The 18811-nt window shown below is 48.4% G+C and overlaps 1 protein-coding gene across 1 annotated transcript in view; it reads left to right on the top strand.

Annotated features, from left to right (window-relative positions):
- The window catches only part of AGRN (agrin), a 155728-nt gene that overhangs the window by 126965 nt on the left and 9952 nt on the right, over positions 1-18811 (top strand). Inside the window, exons 18-33 of the mRNA XM_088136758.1 lie at positions 910-1281; positions 1789-1923; positions 4011-4138; positions 4408-4522; positions 5361-5480; positions 6167-6514; positions 6992-7184; positions 8091-8306; positions 9089-9318; positions 9565-9699; positions 10195-10291; positions 10981-11145; positions 12211-12322; positions 14927-15043; positions 16004-16193; positions 16594-16681. Coding sequence (XP_087992884.1) covers positions 910-1281; positions 1789-1923; positions 4011-4138; positions 4408-4522; positions 5361-5480; positions 6167-6514; positions 6992-7184; positions 8091-8306; positions 9089-9318; positions 9565-9699; positions 10195-10291; positions 10981-11145; positions 12211-12322; positions 14927-15043; positions 16004-16193; positions 16594-16681 — 2761 coding nt within the window. The remainder of the gene's footprint in view (positions 1-909; positions 1282-1788; positions 1924-4010; positions 4139-4407; positions 4523-5360; positions 5481-6166; positions 6515-6991; positions 7185-8090; positions 8307-9088; positions 9319-9564; positions 9700-10194; positions 10292-10980; positions 11146-12210; positions 12323-14926; positions 15044-16003; positions 16194-16593; positions 16682-18811) is intronic.

The following is an 18811-nucleotide window of genomic DNA, read 5'->3' as shown; positions in this document are numbered from 1 at the left end:
ATACCCGAGAGGTGGCTTGGATGTATGTGTTTTTACAAACCCAATTTTCTCTCCCGTATGTGCAGTGCTTAATAGCAAACAGAGTTGTAAATGAATTCTGCCATAGGTGTGATTTCTTTTCATATATACACACACACATGTGCATGGGCGCACAAACACACCCCTTGATGATTCTTCTGCACTCCTAGTCTTCTACAACATGCCTCTGCTTTGATCAACTCACAGCATCTGAATCCGCTCGTTTAATTGTAAGCCAGAGCCATCGTTTGGTGCCAGGGGTTTTATTCTTTGTACGTGGAAGGTTTCTGTAAACCACGGCAGCAATGAGAACTTTACTAAGAACCAGGGGTTGGATAGATATGAAGCAGCTTTGGAGGTTCCTCGTGTGATCCTCTAATCATACGTGACAGCCACTGCAATCTTCTGAGAATGGCCTATACCCCAAGGTTGCTGTAAGATTGTTGAATAGCATTTAGGGCTCAAGGTTTCATTCACCAGGGCAGGATGTGATTGACTGGCTGGCTGAATATGGGCCATCACGTCGGTGTCACCGCTTAATGAACACATGGATAGACCTTCTCCAGGAGGATCTGTCCCCAACCTGGTCCTTCATGTCTTCCAATGGTGCATTCATCTCCACTGTAACTAAGTCCATCCCCCTTGCTGCTGGTCATCCTCTTCTCTTTCCTTCCACATTTCTCAGCACAGTAGTCTTCCCAAAAGAGCTGGGTCTTCACATCATGGGTCCAAAACGTGACAATTTGAGCCTGGTCGTTGGGGCCTCGAGTGAGAACATTAGGATCCATTTATTGGTTTTCTTGGCTGTCCCTTCAAGACAAGATGTGCTTCCCCCAATTTGTCTTCCTGGGACCTTTCTCTGCATTGCCTCTTTCTCTGATTTTCTTCCAGAATCCCATGCCAGCCACCCCACCCCACCTGCAACCCAACGTCCTTTGGACTCCGTTCTCCCTCTGGCCCCCCAAACCACAGCCCTGCCTCCCGAGCTGACCAGGACATCTTCCTCTCCCTGGCATCCAGAAGACAACGCTTCCCGCCAGAGCCAGCCGGTCACTCGGAGGATAACCAGGCCTCCTGTCCTCTCCACCCTTCCGTGGACTACTCAGGGCATCCGCCAGACCACCATCCGACCCCTCTTGACAGCCCCGGTTGTTCCTGCCACCACCCAGCTGGCTTACATTGAATCAGGCAGCGCGGAAGGCAGCGGAGATCCAGAACTGGGCACCAGTGGAGATCAGGAAGGCAGCGGGACCAGCTCGGCAGGTATGTTGCCCAACTTAGCTATGTGTGTATATGCCTGAACTTCCTTACAGATGCTGGGGTTACTCATTGGTGCTCCGGGGGTGAAAGCCTTGGACAGAATGACTCAAAATGATTTTAATCAGCATTTGAAAACTAGTTCTATGGATGGCCTGCTACTCTCTGGGCATGACCAGTTTGCTGATCAAACCACAAGGGCGTTTATTTTAATCGATGTCAAAGAATGGTCAGTCGGTAGTCTGTGTTTGAAACTCAATAGATTCTAACTTTCTTTTGGAAAAAGCTAAGCGTCTAGTCCCTTACGGCTGCTGTAGAAAACAGGACAGTCCCCCCCCCCCCCAGTGATTGATGAGTCCTTTGCACAGGCCGCCTTACGACAATAACTTAAAAACACCGAGACATCGGGCAGTGATTTTAAAGCCAAGATTTTAAAAAGACCAAGCGTTGGGACCTCCCTGGCCTGCGCACCAGATTTGTAATCTGGCCAACCTTCTTCCTGTTGCCGAGCAGGGGAGGAAGAAGTAGAAGAAGCCAAGGTGCCAGGTACCCACCTGATCGAGAGAGCCACCTGTTACAACACCCCCCTCGGATGCTGCTCAGACGGCAAGACTCCTGCAGCGGACGCCGAAGGAAGTAATTGCCCAGGTAAATCTCCGGTTTCTTTCGCTGGCGCTGAGCTTTGCCAGCCTCGCCTCGGAACAAAATTCCAGCTTCTCTAGAAAAGCATCCTCGAGAAATAAGCCAAGTCGGGTCCCTCTGTGTGGGGTCAGCTAGCTGGATGGTTTGGGGAGGGTGACAATGACATTTTGGGGTCTACCCTTCAGCTTCCTTGCCCAGCTGCAATTTTCAGTCTCTTTGGTCAGACATGGCCACCCCAGTGCATTTCAAGTGAGTTGATATGCACAACAGAGCTGACTGGGACGTTTGGTAGATTCGGGCCTCACCTTTCCTCCGGGAGCTTTAAGAGATCCACCGTAGCATTTCCTCCCCACAATGACAGTCCAGGGAGGTAGTCTGGCTGAGTCCCCCAGGAAGCCTACAGAACTGGGAGTCTATCTAGGATGCAGATATAACTGCTCCCCTTTCTTACTCTGCTCCAGCTGCCTTCCCCCTTGGTTCTCTAGCCTTAGCCTCACGTGAGTCCTTGTCTCATGCCAGAAGGTAAAAATTGGGATTGATAAGCTGGGGATCAGGACCTAGCAACCTTCCGTGGTCCACCAAGCTCTCTGCTGGTCCATAAAATGCAGAGCATGAAAAGATTTCCTTCACTTGCAGAGACAGACCCACCCACGCACCCAACCTCACGCAACAAAAACTTGCCAACGTCCGTCCCGTAACAGAGCAAAACATCACATTTGTGAGATGAGTGGCTATATAAGAGAGAGAGAGACTTCCGTGCTTCCAGTTTGCTCCTTTATATGAACCAGTACAATACAATAGAGTGCAACATTTCCATGTTTATACCTGAATAATATTTCGGCAACTGAAGCAAAGTTAGTGCGTACAGAGGCCGGTGACATGGAGCATCTGGGGGAGATCCCACGGCTGACTTTTTCAGCTTGCACTTAGGGGCTGGGACCCAACTTTCTGGCCTTTTGCTCATGCATAGTTCAGCATCAGTTGCCAAGCCAGAATGCCCAAACCAGCTTCTCTCGTTCCTTTTCTTGAGCTGTCTAGGATCCATGTGCCTGGGGAGAGAAGTGAAAAAAAGGAAGCAAACCGAGTATGGAAAAATAAGTGTTGGCCCCTAATCAGTTATTTAAAAATAGTCGACGCATAATTCCACGTTATGAAAGCTTTCGAAACAAGACATTCTCCCCCCTCACCCCCAAATCAATAAACATTCCCAAACTGGGGGGAAAAATGGGAAAGGAAGATAAAGTTTGATTCTTTTTACAGTATCCTTCTCCTCCCCCTCTGCTTAGGGTTCAGTTGTGAAAGGTTCGCCTCCCTATATTCTAATCTGTTTTTGGAGGCCTAGGCTGCCTAATTTGTAAGAGATATCTGAAAATCGGATGGAAAATTGGCTGGGTAAGCCGGGGATCATGATGATGAGGTTCAAATCATGCTTTGTAAACAATGTTCTTGGTGGTTCTGGTGTGTTGCTGCTCAGTCTTTCTGGTACAGGAAATGCAGCGCATCCCCATTGCTTCCTTCTCTCCGGAAACTTTGCAAGTTTCTTACATGGATCAGCGAGAGCCATGTAGGAAAATGATGGGGTTGGGGGGGAGATCTCTTCTCTTTTCTTCCTCTTCTCTCGTTCCCTTTCTTTCTCCCCCTTTTGGCCCAGTGTTTGCATGCCAGTAACCCACCCTCTTTTTTCAGCATATGATGTATTTCTCACTTCGCCCCAGCTAACCCTCTTTCTCTTGTTACTCAGCCGGTCCAGGAGGGTCCCCACCCAGGCTGCAACTTGGAGGAGCTTGTATGGTAAACTCTGCCAGTTCTCACAACCCGGGCTCTTTGCTACGCCGACCTGGCACCCTCAAAATACTAACCCCCATACGCTTTCTCTTGATCCATCCAGACTAACCCTAAAACCGCAGTGCTATTCATCCACCACCACCTTGTCGCTTCCCCCTTTCTGCCAAGGGGCTGAACACTCTTGATGGTTTGGGTGTCGAAAACGTGATATGTCTAATGTTCCTCCTGTCTCGCTCGCCTCTCTTCTTTGCATTAACCAAACCGTTTCTTCCTGGCCTTGTCTCCCCTCCCGTCTTTCTTCCACGCAGCCACCAAAGTCTTCCAGGGGGTCCTCATCTTGGAAGAGGTGGAAGGCCAAGAGCTGTTTTACACCCCAGAAATGGCCGATCCCAAATCGGAGTTGTTTGGGGAGACGGCCCGGAGCATTGAAAGTGTGGTAAGTGAGCGCAGAAAACCAGCCCCCCGCCACGAGACCGTGGTGGCTTTCCACTCAGTGGAATTGTGCAGTAAAGTTGGGACTCTCCTGGGATCCCCAGGGATCAGCACCCCTGTCAGTCCGCCTGGCTGAAAATCCAGCTGTTGCATCAGTTAGTCAGCCGTGATGAGGACCCTGATGGGTGAATATGGATCCTTCCCCAAGGCTGATCCCTAAATCTTTTTTATTAATGTTGTTCTCTCTCCTTGTTCCGTCTGCCTGACTTGCAGCTGGACGAGCTTTTCCGCAACTCAGATGTCAAGAGAGACTTCAAGAGCGTCCAGGTGCGACATCTGGGCCAAAGCAGTGCCGTGAGGGTCATCGTTGAGACCCATTTTGACCCAGGTGAGTCTGCACCTGGTTTCTCCACACCTTCGAAGGAAGTACAGACCTGCAGGCCTCTGTTAGATTATGATGGATCTGTCGGTCGGTTTGAATTCTGTCCGTCTTGAGGCTACATCTGTAGTGCTCCTGTTTTCCCCTGCCACACCAATCCAGCAAGGTAGGCTGGGCTGAAAGGGAGCAATGGGCCCAAAGCCCCCAGGGAGGTTTTCCCTGCTCCCAGTCCCACTCCTTCCTCACAGTCCCACTCTGGCTGTGTCTGTGGTTGACCTAAAAGTCCTATAATCTGTCGCCAGGCTGGCCAGTGGTCAAGGATGTTGGAAGCTGAAGGCCAAAGTGTTTGAATTGTTGCCCCATTCTCTCGGTTCCTAAAAGTGAGGGATTGTAGGGGAGAGGGGATGATAATCATTCTGCTTTTCCCAGAAGCTATGTTTTTTTGCTGGAATTTCAGGGAAGGCAAAATGATGCAACAGAATCTGGTCCCCGGATTTCTACTTTTTTATAATGCAGGATCAACCTTCCGTTGGACTGGGTGGGGAACGAGGAACAAAATCCTCCTTTTCTTTCCTTAGAGCCCAAGGGCCTGTTTTTAGTTCAAAGCACCTCTGAGCCGGTCACACGAAAAAAGCACTTAGTCTTTTTCTTTTCATCCTAAGACCCCTTTCAAGGCGTGCCTTTTGCTTAGTCAAAGGAAAGGAAACCAAGCACGGTTGGGGGGACGGAAGATCTGTGGCTCAAAGGTGTGGGGGGAGGTTGTGTGCTGGCTTGAAGGTTTCCTTTTCACGGGAGATGGAGGATGCCCCCCAAGACTCCTGTTTCTTCTCCTCCTCGGTGTTTGTAGCTACTTCTTACACGGCTGCCGACATCCAGAAGGCCCTTCTGAAGCAGATCAAAGTCTCTAAGAAGAAAACCATCTTGGTGAGGCGACCCCAGCAGGAGAACATCAAATTCATGGACTTTGGTGGGTCCCTCCCTCCTTCCCTTTCTTTGCCTCTCTTCACCTTCCTGTCCCGTCTTTTGGCTTTCTCCCTTTTTTCTGTCTCTGCTGTGACATTTTCCTTACAAAAGAGTTCTTCATCTCTCTCCGTTCAGGCCCAGAAGAGCCCAGCTAAACTTGAGAAGGTCCACTAACTTCTCCTTGTTGTCCTCCATTGCTGGGACTTTCAGAGAGGGTTTTGCTGTGAAGACACACAGTGCCTCTTTGGCGGGCAGAATGCCAGTTCCCTCACCCTCTCCAGGAGCCAGTGATGCCAGTTCCTACAACCTTCCCCCAAGAGAGCTGCTTTTCATGGTTTCCTCTCTTTGGGAAAGATGGAACGGAGTTCTCTGCCACCTGCTTCATGGGCTGGCTTTCTCCAGAGTTTTGATCCGTTGCTTCGTCTGGGGTTGAGTGGGACAGCTCTCATATTTCTTTCAACTGCTCTGTTAATTCCTAAGAAAGCTATCCTGCCTGAGCTGCGGTTTTGGTGGGCTCCAAGGTTGTGGTGGGGTCCACAACTGCAAAGCCAGCGGAGAGAACTTTTGATTCTCTGATTCGGTCTCTTCCCCGTTCAGTCTTCTCCCCGTCTTATGTCGGTGGATGTCTTGTGTTCTCCCATTGTATCCCAGCCTCCCAACCCTGTCACCTTCCTCTTGATCTTCTTCTAGACTGGATCCCCCAACTCTTCACCACTACCACCACCACCACGATCGCCACCACAATGGCACCCACAGCCGCCAGCTCCCAGCGGTTCCCTACCACCGCTGCGCCCCGGACCTTGAATCCGGGATGGCTGAACGGGAAAACCTCCGGGGGAGTCACAACCAAAAGGCCCGGCACCACTCTTCCAGCCACCACAGACAGGAAGAAGCCCATGCGCATCGTACCCACCACCAGGAAACCTGCACGGCCCTGTGACTCTCACCCCTGCTTACATGGAGGCACTTGTGAGGACGATGGCCGGGACTTTACTTGCAGCTGTCCCGCAGGAAAAGGAGGAGCAGTTTGTGAAAAATGTAAGTGCGAGGACGAGGTCTGCTTCTCCCCAAACATCCACGACTGGGGAGAAGCACCCCATCTTTGCCTCTCTGCTGCAGCCTGTGTGTTTCCTTTGATTTATTTATGGCTGATTTTTCTGCGCTGCTCCCCTCCAAATGGCTCTACGCGCTGTGCAGCAACAGAACAAAGAGAAGACATTAGACACCAAGTTATCTCACCGGAGGGGCGCCACCATTGAGAAGGCTTCCCAGTTTTCAAATGAATGGGGTATTCAAAGCCAAAGAGTTGGGGGGGGATGGGTAAGTGCATCACACCTCAGTTTTATAAAGAAAGGGTTTTTTATCCCAGTAGACACAAAAGCTCTTGCTTGAATAAGAAATACTGCAGGATCTCAGGCTAAATCCCCCCCTCCCCTTAGCCTCCCCACTTTCTTCCTCTTGCTCCTAACATGCACCTTTGCTTTTGAATTCTCCCTTATCCCCGCCCTGTTGCAGCCATCCGATACTTCATCCCCAGCTTTGGTGGGAAGTCCTACCTGGCCTTCAAAATGATGAAAGCCTACCACACCGTGCGCATCGCCATGGAATTCCGAGCCGCTGAGCTAAGCGGGCTGCTCTTGTACAACGGGCAGAACCGCGGGAAGGATTTCATCTCCCTGGCTCTGGTGAACGGATTTGTGGAGCTCAGGTGAGGGATGGCCTGATAGGCCACAGACTTCTCGTGGTAGGAGCAGCTGAGAGGTAGGGCTGGAAGAATTTCCTTGAAGCTGGATCAGACCAATGGGCTCTTCGCGTGGTTGGATACCAACCAGATGCCCAAAGGGGAAGTTCACCAGCAGGACGTTGAGGCAGCTGGAATGCCACCATTTTCCTTTGCTTTAAACATGTCAGTTGGCTCTTTGGTAATGTCTAGAGTCCACCACATTTCCATGGCTAGACTCTCATTTTCGTGGCAAGGCCAGGGAGCTGTCCAGCAGAGAAGACTCAGTGAGAGTAGAAGATGAGAACTTGGAAGAAGGTCAACCCCAGATCTTGGTTGGTCCTCTTTATCACAATTCCAGGGGGATCAGGTGGACCCTGATCGGTAACAGTGATTGAGGGGGACTTTCAGCTTAGAATTAAAGGGGGGATTGAACAAATTCATAAAGAAGAGACCCAGCTGTGATGGATAATCTTGATAGCTAACAATATCCCTTAAATTCAGCTACTGGGAAGCTGTGAAGAGGAAGTCCACGGATGTGAGCTTCCCCAAAGCAATGGATAGTCCACAAGTTGGACAAGATGGGCCCTTAGACTGATCCAGCCCCATTGGTCACAATCTACTCTCAAGAAGGATTTGGGGTGATTGGTGCTGTGCTGTGCTAGGAACCCTTCAATCCTTCTTTCCTTCAAAGTGATACTGTTGTGGTTCCCCTCAAGATGCCCTGGAAGCCTTCAACGCATCTTCCCAACAGGCACTTCTGGACAGCAGAGGGCTGCGGGTAGCCATACTGTACAGGATTCAAGACTTGTTTCCTAAATCTCCTTGAACTAGACATCAGGGTGGGTGATTGTTCAGTAACCATGAGTCAAACCTGTGTCCAATCTCTCCCAGGTTCAACACTGGCTCTGGGACGGGCGTGATCACCAGCAAGGTGCCCGTCGAGCCTGGCCAGTGGCATCAGCTGGTGGTCAATCGGAACCGGAGGAACGGCGTGCTCTCCGTGGATGGAGAGCCACACGTCACTGGCGAGAGCCCAAGTGGGACGGATGGGCTAAACCTTGACACTGATCTCTTTGTCGGAGGGGCACCCGAAGATCAAATTGCCATGTGAGTCATTTGGGGGGGCCATCCACAGATAGGCATCCACAGCAGGACACTTAGTTCCCTGGAAGAATAGGCATCAGCAGGTTTTCTGGGTTTTTTCCTTTTTTCTATTACTCTCTAACAACCAAAATATAATAAACAGAAGAAAAACTAGTAGCAACACAGCAGTTATTATACAGTCAAAAAAGGAATGAATACATAATAGTAATTAACATGAAAGGAAAGGAAAGGAGAGAGCTCCATATCATATGAATGGAGAACTAGGGCAAATCCGTTAACGTATTATTACGTCAAGATCATATGGAAACATATGGCTCCGTTTACTCGTTCTTACACTAATACAACGTTTTGAAAATCGATGGGGAATGCGGGCTTTTCAGCTGTTCTCCCATCCAGACGCCACCTAGCCCAGACCTGCTTAGCTTCCCCCAGAGGCCATACCTTGCATCTTCAAACCCCTTTTGGTAGTTGAAGACGACACAAGCAGGGCCCTAGACCCCAACCGACGTTGTCCTCCTAATGTCACTGCCCCATAGCTGCTTTGAGCATAGGAAATTGCATAAAGGAGGCTGAGCTGGGGGCTGTCCTGGCAAGCGTAGGTCCCATGTCTCAGGGGAGAACACGCTGGGGTTCAGTCTGGAAGCGCCGTTAGCCCACCACGCCCTGGTTGCTCCTGGGCCAGCTGGGCTAACGGTGAGACTCAGTTTCCAGGCCCTTCTCTGAAGCCAACCTCTGAGGCTTAAAAGCCAACCCTTCTGACAGCTGCCCTGTCGCCTCCATCCTAGGGTGGCCGAGCGCACCTCGGTGCCAACGGGCCTCAAGGGCTGCATCCGCCTCCTGGACGTCAACAACCAGATGTACGACCTGCGGGAGAAAGGCAGCGACGTGCTCTACGGCAGCGGGGTGGGCGAGTGTGGCAACAACCCGTGCCAGCCCAACCCCTGCCACCACGGCGGTCTCTGTCACATCATGGAGGCAGAGATGTTTCACTGCGAATGTCTCCATGGTTATACAGGTGGGCAGACCCTCTGTGTGTGTGAGAGAGGGAGAGAGACTTTTTTGCTCGTTTCCCATTCTTCCCTGCAGAACTAGCTTTCTAAAGGCAAGGAGGCTGTCTTTTCCCCTGGCTGGCTAGTTTTCTGCGCAGAGGGGGCCAGGGCTTTCCTCCCGATTCCCCACCTTTGTGAAAATGAATGCCGCCAGGAATCCTTTAAAAGCTGCCTAACTACGCCGTGCCTTCTTGTCTTTGGGCTTCCCGCAGGGCCCACCTGTGCTGATGAGAGAAACCCCTGTGACCCCAACCCATGCCACATCTCCGCCACCTGTTTGGTATTGCCAGAAGGCGGATCCAAATGCGAATGCCCCATGGGACGAGGAGGGGAGTTTTGCGAATCAGGTAACCGGTGCCAGGGAAGGTCGGAAAGGGTGGGAGGAGGCCAGGATGCAGCAGCGATACGGGGGCAAATGGTCAAAGCAGAGTGGCAAGTCGCTTAGCTTAGCCAACGGGCTCCTGCAGCCTAAATCAGAGTTGCAGGGAAGGTAGTTCAGGAGCCCGACGTTCCTCTGATTACGCGTCTGCCAAAATTGCACCCTGGGCCTTCGTCCGTTTCTTTGCAAAAGGGGGTGGAACGTCAAGCAAGCTTCGCTATTCAGCTGTCCTGCTTCCAAATACGCTTAAGGATTCCCCCAACCAAGAGTAGCTTTACATTTCCTTCAGGAAATGCAGGAACATTATCCATTTTTGGTCCCCCTTTCGTAGGAGCTCTCTAGGCCTAGCGAATGGCATGAACCCGGTTTATTCAACAAACCACAGCTAAGCACACCCACAGGAGGTCACTTTCGTTATGCCTCCTGGATTATCCACGCCGCCTCTTTTCCCTCCCTCTCTCAGTTGCAGAACTGGACCAGACGGTGCCTTTCCTGCCGGAGTTCAACGGATTCTCGTACCTGGAGCTGAACGGTCTCCAGACCTTCGTGCCAGACCTACAGTACGTTTTCTTCCTCCTTTCTTTTTTCTCTCCCCCCGCCCTCGCTGATTCAAGAAAATGGGACCCAATGCTAGAAAAGAAGCTTTCAGAAATGGCAAAAATATGGAATGATTCAGGCACAATGTTAGCAGTTGAACTGAAAACCTCTGATTATATATATTTTTCTATTTGACCATGCCGTTCTTTGTCCCAGAGAGAGAGAGTTGTGACGCGTTCACACTACCTCCCTGGTCCCACTCCAAAGATAGGACTTCTTTTCATTCCTTTTTTCTCTTTCGACGTCTTTCTAGTCTTCTCTTTCTCGTTTCTTTCATTCCTCTTCCGGGGATGTGTGAATTGGGGCCAAACGTGATTCAGATTATCAGTGGATTCAGAGTTATGGTCCTGTTTGATTCATGAAGGATGGGCTTTGATTTGATTCAAATGCTGAATCGGTTCATTTCAGGATTCCAGACTGATGAGGGGTGGCATTTGACAAGCATAGACACGATCTAAATCTGTTTGGAGGCATCTAGTTCAGTTTGGGAATCAGCAAGAGGATTTGAATTCTCAGTCTGATTCAACTGGGAATCAAGTCAAATCTCCAGATGAAATATTCATGCGCCCTACTTTTTCCCCTTCCCTTCTCTTCTTTTTTTGGGACGTGGGAAATGATTTGAAAGTTGATGTTCATCTGTCTAATCCCACAGGGATAAGATGGCCATGGAAGTTGTGTTCCTAGCAAAAAATCCAAATGGCTTAATTTTCTATAATGGGCAGAAGACAGATGGGAAAGGAGATTTTATCTCCCTGGCCCTTCACAATGGATACCTGGAGTACAGATATGACCTGGGCAAAGGAGCTGCTGTGATCAAGTAAGAAAATGTTCTATTATCAATCTTTGAGGTTAAAAACAAGGCACATTTCTGCCCTTACGGGATTCAGAAAGAACCTAGGAAAGCAGATTTTATACATATAAAATCTGTTTTGCTAGATCATTTCTTTACATCCTGCCACAATTGAAAAACCCTTGACAGTTTCTAAGATATGAAAAATTAATTAAAGCATCCGTGGTACAATTTAGCTTAAATACATTTTTTAATCTGCATTGTAAAATCATAACCTAATAAATCAGCCAAAAACGTACTGAGTTTTATGAAGTCATTACAACGCTGAGTTTTATAACGACGTTACAAATAATAACAGATTATATCACTGTGCTTGGATATTTTGTGGGGGGGAGGAAAAAAGGAAGAAGAGAAGAAAACAAACCGAAAGGAATTAAAAGATTTTGAAATTTCACCTCTTTGATTGAAAAGCTTTAACTATATATTCATAGAAATCATTATAACTCCGATTTTAAATATGGGATTAAACCTAAACCATATGGAATCGTATTGTCTAGTCTTTGACAAATTTCAGTCCATCAGTCAGAATGGATTGATGGTCCAAGAGTAACCAGCAATATGAGACCATATTGTATAATATGCATTGTATTGTAACTGTAAAAAAGGAACTTTAAAAATTGCGAGAAAATCCTAAAACAGCTAGCCGCTAACAATTAATTGCATGGAGGAAGACTCAGACAGCTTCCAAGAGCTAAAGATATTGATTGAAGTTCTGCAACCTTCTTAGGGGTTTCTGAAGAACCTCTAAGACAAGGATAACCACCTCCTGATCAGAACAGCAATTCAAATGATTAACAATTGGGAGTATTAAGCTTGATTGCCATTGGGGATACAGCGGACATTTTAATAGCACGTGTTGACAAATTTGACCTAGAAGAGCGTTGAATGACCCTTTGACCAACTGGTGGCTGATTCTTACAAACTTCCCAGTGTAGACTTGGGGAACCAGCTTCTCTTAATGGCTTCAGCCAGATTGAACCAGTTTTGTTCTGTCCTTTTCTCTCTGTGTCCTATCTTGCATTCTTCTGCCAGGAGCAGAGACCCAATCCCTCTGAATACCTGGGTCAGCGTTTCGCTGGAGAGGAACGCACGGAAAGGCGTAATGAGGATTAACAGCGGAGAACGGATCCTGGGTGAATCTCCGGTAAATTAATGCCACTCTCGAAAATAACCTTTGGAGCAACTTGGGATCCCTCGGGGGCAGCGTCTTCAACTCAAACAAGGATTGTAATCATCCCCTCTGCTCTTTGCCCCCTTCCCCCCCATGTAGGCTTCCCCAAAGGGTACCTTGTTGTTTGCACCCAATACGTTTCATTCAAATTAACCCACTTTTCTGGGTTCACATGATGAATGAGTTGGGAGTGGGATTGCAAGAAGTGCTAAGCTCTCAAAAAACCAACCCAGCTTCAAACTAACCGGGTTTAGCGTAGTGTTGGATGGAGCTCTTAGGTTTTCACTGGTGAAATGCGTTGTGTGAATGCAACTGCTGGAATATCGGCAGTCACCCTGGAACAACCAACGGCTTCTCTTAGCAGCTGGCGAGATTTTTCTCCTAAGCCCCAGAGCAAGACCTTAGCAGCAGCCTTTTTCTCATAGCTTCTCTCTGGAGCTCTTTTGTACACAGGTATCCTGCCCTGACATCTGGAGGTTCCATAGCTATGACAGTCCATAAATCAAAGGTCTGTGGCTACCCTGAATTGCTTTCAAACCTAGTTAAGGTGGTGGCCAGCGTCACTGAGGTTGCAGACGTGTGCAACTGTGCCTGGGAGCAAATCCTTTTCCATGCAGGGTGACCTGCTCACGGGGGACCGTGAGTCAGAGCTGGCTGTGAAAAGACATTTTGTCTTCTGTCAGTTCCGAACCGCTATCCGTTTTGTTTGGCGAGCTCTTACGGTGTAAGAGGGCAAACTGGGTCTTTCCTCCCCGTTCCAAAAATACCTTGAACAATTTAATGCCAGGCCATGCCTTTCTAATACTTTTTTAAAGTTAATCCCTCTTGTTTTTCCTCCTTTCTGTGCCTGGATCATTCAGAGTGCCTTTTTGCTCTCTGCTCCATCTCTTAATTGGCCCCTTAGAAGCCACAGTGCCATTTGCAACCAGCATCTCAGAATCCAAGGCCTGTTGCAAAGACTCCCCCCGTTCCGTGTCGGCAAAGAGGGCTCCTGACACGAGAAAGGTTTTTCAACCTGCAACACAGTGAAGAAGCGATGTGCAAGCTTTTTTCAGACTGAGGCTCACGCATGGCCTTCGAAGGGCAAGCCGGGGGCCACCTCCTGAAAAACAGGCTAGGCTAGGATGGAAACAGCTTTTGATGCACCGTGGTTTGATTTTAATTGAAATGCCACCAGTCTGATACAGGGAATGCTGTTTCTCGCCCGGCGGGAGCCCTGGTTGTTCCCCCTTTGGACATCCGCTGCCCTCACCTCTGTTTAGGATCACTTGAGATCCTTTTCCCCTGAAGACTGGAGAGGTGCAGGTAAAAAGACTAGAAGACTTGGGGGAAAAAAAGAATCAGAGGATCTCTTTCACTTGTGCCTGGTCTTCTCCAAAGATCTGTTTCTCCTCTCTGCCTTTTCTGACCTAGTGGGCTGCTAATGAGGAGTTAATGGATCTTTTGACTCTCTGTGTGGTGCGGCTCATATCACTGATCTTCTCTTTTTTCTCTTTTGATTCCCATTTGTGTTTCTTCCTTCCATTTTCCTCCTTCTCCTCCTCCTCCTCCTCCTCCCTCCTCTCCTCCTCCTCCTCCTCGCTGTCTGGATTTCAGAAATCTCGTAAGGTAAAGAGATAAGTATATCGACCCTCATCCTCATCTTGTTTCCATCACACTCAACCCTTTTTTGCTTCCCCATCCCAGTGCCAATAATATCATCATGTCCCCTCCTTTTCCATTGTATGACCTCCGTTAGCATAGAAGTTTCCTTTTTTTAGTTCAAAGGTTCATCTGTGTCCGCAATAATGACTTTTGGTTTTATTTTGGTTTGGTTCCCTCTCCCTTTTACATTTCCACCAAGTTTGGATCATTTGCCATTATTAACATTTTCGTACATTAGATAGTTCCTTTTTAACACGGTGACTTTGAAACAGTGATGATGCCTTTGATGAAGGGGCAGGTAAGGGTTCAGAAAACCGTGGGTTATGATTGGGGAAGCTGCAAGAGTCCTTTTCTCCCCACCACAAACATTTCACTGATTCTCAACATTAAAGTTGACTAAGAACGTCTTTGGCAGAATTGAGCCCTGAGAAAAAATGTAGCTGCTGTTGGTCTCGCAGCTGTAATGAGCTCATCCCTTGTTAATACCAACTTTGATTGGTAGCATTTCTTCTGTGGGCTAACATAAGATTAAAGGCACCGAGGAAAACGCCTAGAAACCTTTTGGGTTAGTTTATTGCTAAATTGGTTTGTTGAAGACATGTCCCACCTATTCATACCACATGGTCTAATCAACTATCAGTTGACTGTAGCCATGAAGGTACTGTCTTCCATGAACGCTGTAGTGCACTGTAATAAATATGTTAGTCTTCAAGGATGATATGAGGACTCCTGCCTTGGTCAGGGGGTTGGACTAGAAGACCTTCAAAGTCCCTTCCAACCCTATGAGTCTATAAAGGACCTCTAAAGAGGTTTGATTGTAGTGGCCTCACGTTGGCTTCGTCTGTCCCAAAGTAGAGTGAGAAAGATCTTGCTTCCAGTCTGTGTGGCCTCCATTCTCAGTGATTTTTCCTCCCCTTCTTCCCTTTTATCCAGTTGCCCCACACCTCACTTAACTTAAAGGAACCCCTGTATGTTGGGGGAGCACCTGACTTCAGCAAACTGGCTCGTGCTGCGGCGGTATCTGCTAGCTTTGATGGAGCCATTCAGAAGGTAAGGGACATCTTTCCCATTGGCTGTATCAAAAATGGGTGGTGTGGATTTTTGGTCACTTGCATTGGGTTGGTTGTTTTGGAAGGGAGATTTTCATAGCTTTGTAGCGCACGATGGTGTCCCCTAAAGCCTTGCGTCAAATGAAAAAACATACACACTTCATTTTGCTAGGGAATCTTCCAAAATTTTAGCCTTGGGAAAGAAAAGAAGCCCTACATTCCATTTCAAACCTTCTCTTGTTTTGAAGGCCATCTTGGTTAGCCTCCTGAGAACCTGTTCCAAGAAGGATATAGATTGAAAGTGGGGGACTGGTGGTTCTCTGGTTGTTGTAGAACTACAACTTTCAAGAACTCCAGCCAGTATGGGGTGGAGGGTGCAGGGAGTTGTATTCTGTAGCTGTTGAAAAGTTAAAATGGGTTCCCGGAGGGAAAGACAAGCAGAACTGCAGAATCACTAGGGAAGTAGACCTGGTGAGAAAAAGCAGGAAGAACTGATTAGGTTTAGCACTGAGGAGAGAGAAGGATCCATTTGGTTCTTTGCTGTAGGTAGGACTGGATCCCAAGGGGAGGATAGTTTACAGCTGAGTGCTAGGAGGAATTTTGTGACTATTTGAGAATGAAATCATTAACTAGAAAGATGGTGGCTAGGTCCTCCAAAAGCTGACCAGATGTTGGTTGAAAGTTCTCTTCTTGTGGAGGTCATTGGATTACACCAGATTTCTCCATCCTGATGTCTTCTAGGACTGTGTGGGATAGCAGCTTCCATAATTACCACCCAGCGGGATAATTAGCCATGCCAGCTGGGAATTATGGGAATTGCACTTGGAGGGCACCAATCTGAGTCAGGTTGGCTTCTCTGATCCCTGGGGTGGGATTTTGCAGTCTGTTAGTGTTTGTTTGTTTGTTTTAAAGCCTATCAGCCCCTTAATTTTCGCTTGCCTCCCCCTCTCCAATGGCTCAGATCTCCATCAAAGGGAACTCCATCCTGAAGGAGGAGAACATCCGCAGCGCCATTGAGATTTCATCTTTCCGCTCTCATCCCTGCACTCAGAAGCCCAGCCCTTGCCAGAACAGGGGGACATGCAGACCCCTCCTGGAGGGCTATGACTGCACCTGCCCCAGGGGCTTCTTCGGGACCCACTGTGAGAAAGGTGAGCCTGGGTTGACAAGAAAGACCGCTGTGGGGCTTGGAAGGAGATCTCTCACGGGCAAACCCTTCCACGGCCAGCCTGATCCTTGATGGCATAGAATGGGTGGACCGCCTTTCCCAACATGGTTGGTGCCCCAAGTGGGCTGCATTCTACTGAATTACAGTTGGGGGGCAGGGAGCCCCATATTCTCAAGATGGGCTGGGTGTGGGATTTCAAAGCGGGATATTTTCCAGCCCGACATGGGAAAACCCAGGATCTAAATCCTGGGCCTTCTCCACGCAAAGCATGGCCGAGACACAGACCCTCCTGTTGGCCTTCCTGGCTGGGGATTATGGGGGTTGCAACCTGGCCCTGGTGGAACAGGCCAGCCGGTCCTAAAGTTTTGCTTCCCTCCCTCCAGTCATCACCGAGAAAGCAGCCGGAGACTCGGAAGCCATTGCCTTTGACGGCAGGACCTACATCGAATACCACAACGCTGTTACCAAGAGGTAATGCCTGGTGGGGGGATTGGGGGGGAGCAAAGAGGTTAGAACACACCGAGGGCCCTGAATTTAAAATCTGGTCCTTCTCCCTTGGGCGGAGCTGAACCACAAGCCCCACCCACTCTCTGAGGGACTAGAGCAGTGCTTCTTAACCCCAACAACGTTAAGACATGTGGACTTCCACTCCCAGAATTCCCCAGCCAGAAACACTGCCTTAGAGCAAAGACCCCAGAGGTCTTCCGTCCTTCGGAGCCCCACCCCGGCAACCAAAATTTGGAGGGGAGCTCATCCCTTCTCCCTCCACCCATTAAACCTTTGCTGTGAACTCAACAAGGGACTCAACGCAGAAGCTCCATTCCCAGCTCCAAACCTTGAGGGGACCTAAAATTAGCCTGTTGGATGGTGTCTCTTCCCCGCCTTTCTTTGGCTACTTGTGAGCAGAGTAGAAAGTCAAATTCTTTCCCCTGCCCCATCGTTAGCCGTCGCAGTTTGCAGATTTGCTGCTTCTATAGAGGGGCGCTCCGCTCAGCTCTTACGACACTGTTCATCCAACCTGTTGTGTCTGCCCACTTGTGCGTGCATGTGTGTGTGTCTCATTCGTGGCTGATCAGTCATTCTCCAACTCCCGTCCAGGATTTCTCAGATATCCTGGGCTTTGGGGACTCCGCTGACAACTCTCCACTTCTGGAGTGGAGTACAGCCTTTGGAGAATGGGATATGTTGTTCTCTTTTCCTTCCCTCCTCCTTTCTTTCCTTCTCTCTATCCTGAACATCTTTCTGTTCTTTGTTTTCAAGCCAACTGACCAATGAGATACCAGCGTAAGTAAAATGTCTTCCTCCCTAGCACCTCCTCTTCCATCACTTTCTCACACCAGCCATCGTTCTGCTTGCTGATCCATCTTTTCAATTTCTTCCCACCGAGGGTCACTTGAGAATTTAGACTTGGAAGTTGGAAGAAGACCTAGCTGGTGGTCACCTCTTCACTTAACTCCAGGGCACTTTGACAACCCTTCCACCCTTCCCTTGGACCACAGAATTAGAGTGGTTGGAAGTTCCCAGGGCTACTGTATTGCTAACATGGTCTAGATCAGTGTTTCTCAAACTTGGCAACTTTAAGACATGTGGACTCCAACTCCCAGAATTCCCAGCCAGCATGAGAAACACGGCTCTAGAAATGGATGAGTCTGAATACTTAGCTCAATGAAGCCCATTCACCTTTCTGAGATCTCAGAAATGGGCTTTTTATTAAATCTGATCTGTGCAGATGGGGCTTCCCCAAATGACCACCGTTCAGATCTCTGCTTCTAAGAGGTTACAAATTAGTATTCTAAGATGGATGGAGATGTAGTTTATCGGAATCCTGGATAGCTTCGTGCCTCCCTCCCCAAACCCAAAGAATTTGCAGTTGGGAGAAAGCCCACCCCCAAATGGGAAAAGAAGTCCAAATGAATCTGGAAAAGAAACGTCAACATGATCCTTTCTCTCGCAAGCGGGAGAAAAAGCAGAAAATGATTTAAGGCAGAGACATTGGCCTCCCTTCTTTTGCTAAAAGCACACCTCTGTTCAAAAGGGATAAAATGAGCATGCACGAGTGTGTCAATCCGAAGGAAAGGATACCTGTATTTAACCAGAAACGGTTCAAAAAAATAAAGAAGTGAGTGGAAACCATTCGGTCTAATCCATTGGAGGGTTTTCCCTGCTCAGCAAACTTTTTTGTTTTTAAATAATTCTCCAAACGTCACCATTGAGCAAAATGGCTTGTGAGCTCAGCTTGAGCAAAGATGGAGGGTTCCTGTTCAGCTTTTAGAGCTGAAAACTCTCATAGGGGACTTCAAATCCAATTCAAAGGGAAAAAAATTAACAGACTTTCTCCACATTCGTGGAATTGAAACGTCTTGAATAAACGCCACCGTTTGTTTCCAAGACTCTTGGTTTGGGGGTCATTTTCCTGAAACAACAGGCTTTACATGGGGAGAGAGTGTTGGGGTGTTCCCTTTTCTCAAAATCTTGGATTGCATTTTTTCCCCTTTTTTTATATATATATATATATATGCCCAGCTCTTGAGTCTCAATGCTTGAATGAGTTTCAGAGAGAAATCCCAATTTGCATAATTGAAATAACGATACGAGATACGT

The sequence above is a fragment of the Python bivittatus genome, unplaced genomic scaffold (genome assembly GCF_059951505.1).
Source record: "Python bivittatus isolate LINGU-HERP-01145 unplaced genomic scaffold, Pbiv_v1 ctg000090_np1212, whole genome shotgun sequence".
In the NCBI taxonomy this organism is placed as follows: domain Eukaryota; kingdom Metazoa; phylum Chordata; class Lepidosauria; order Squamata; family Pythonidae; genus Python; species Python bivittatus.
This window is presented reverse-complemented; position numbering and strand designations above follow the sequence as displayed.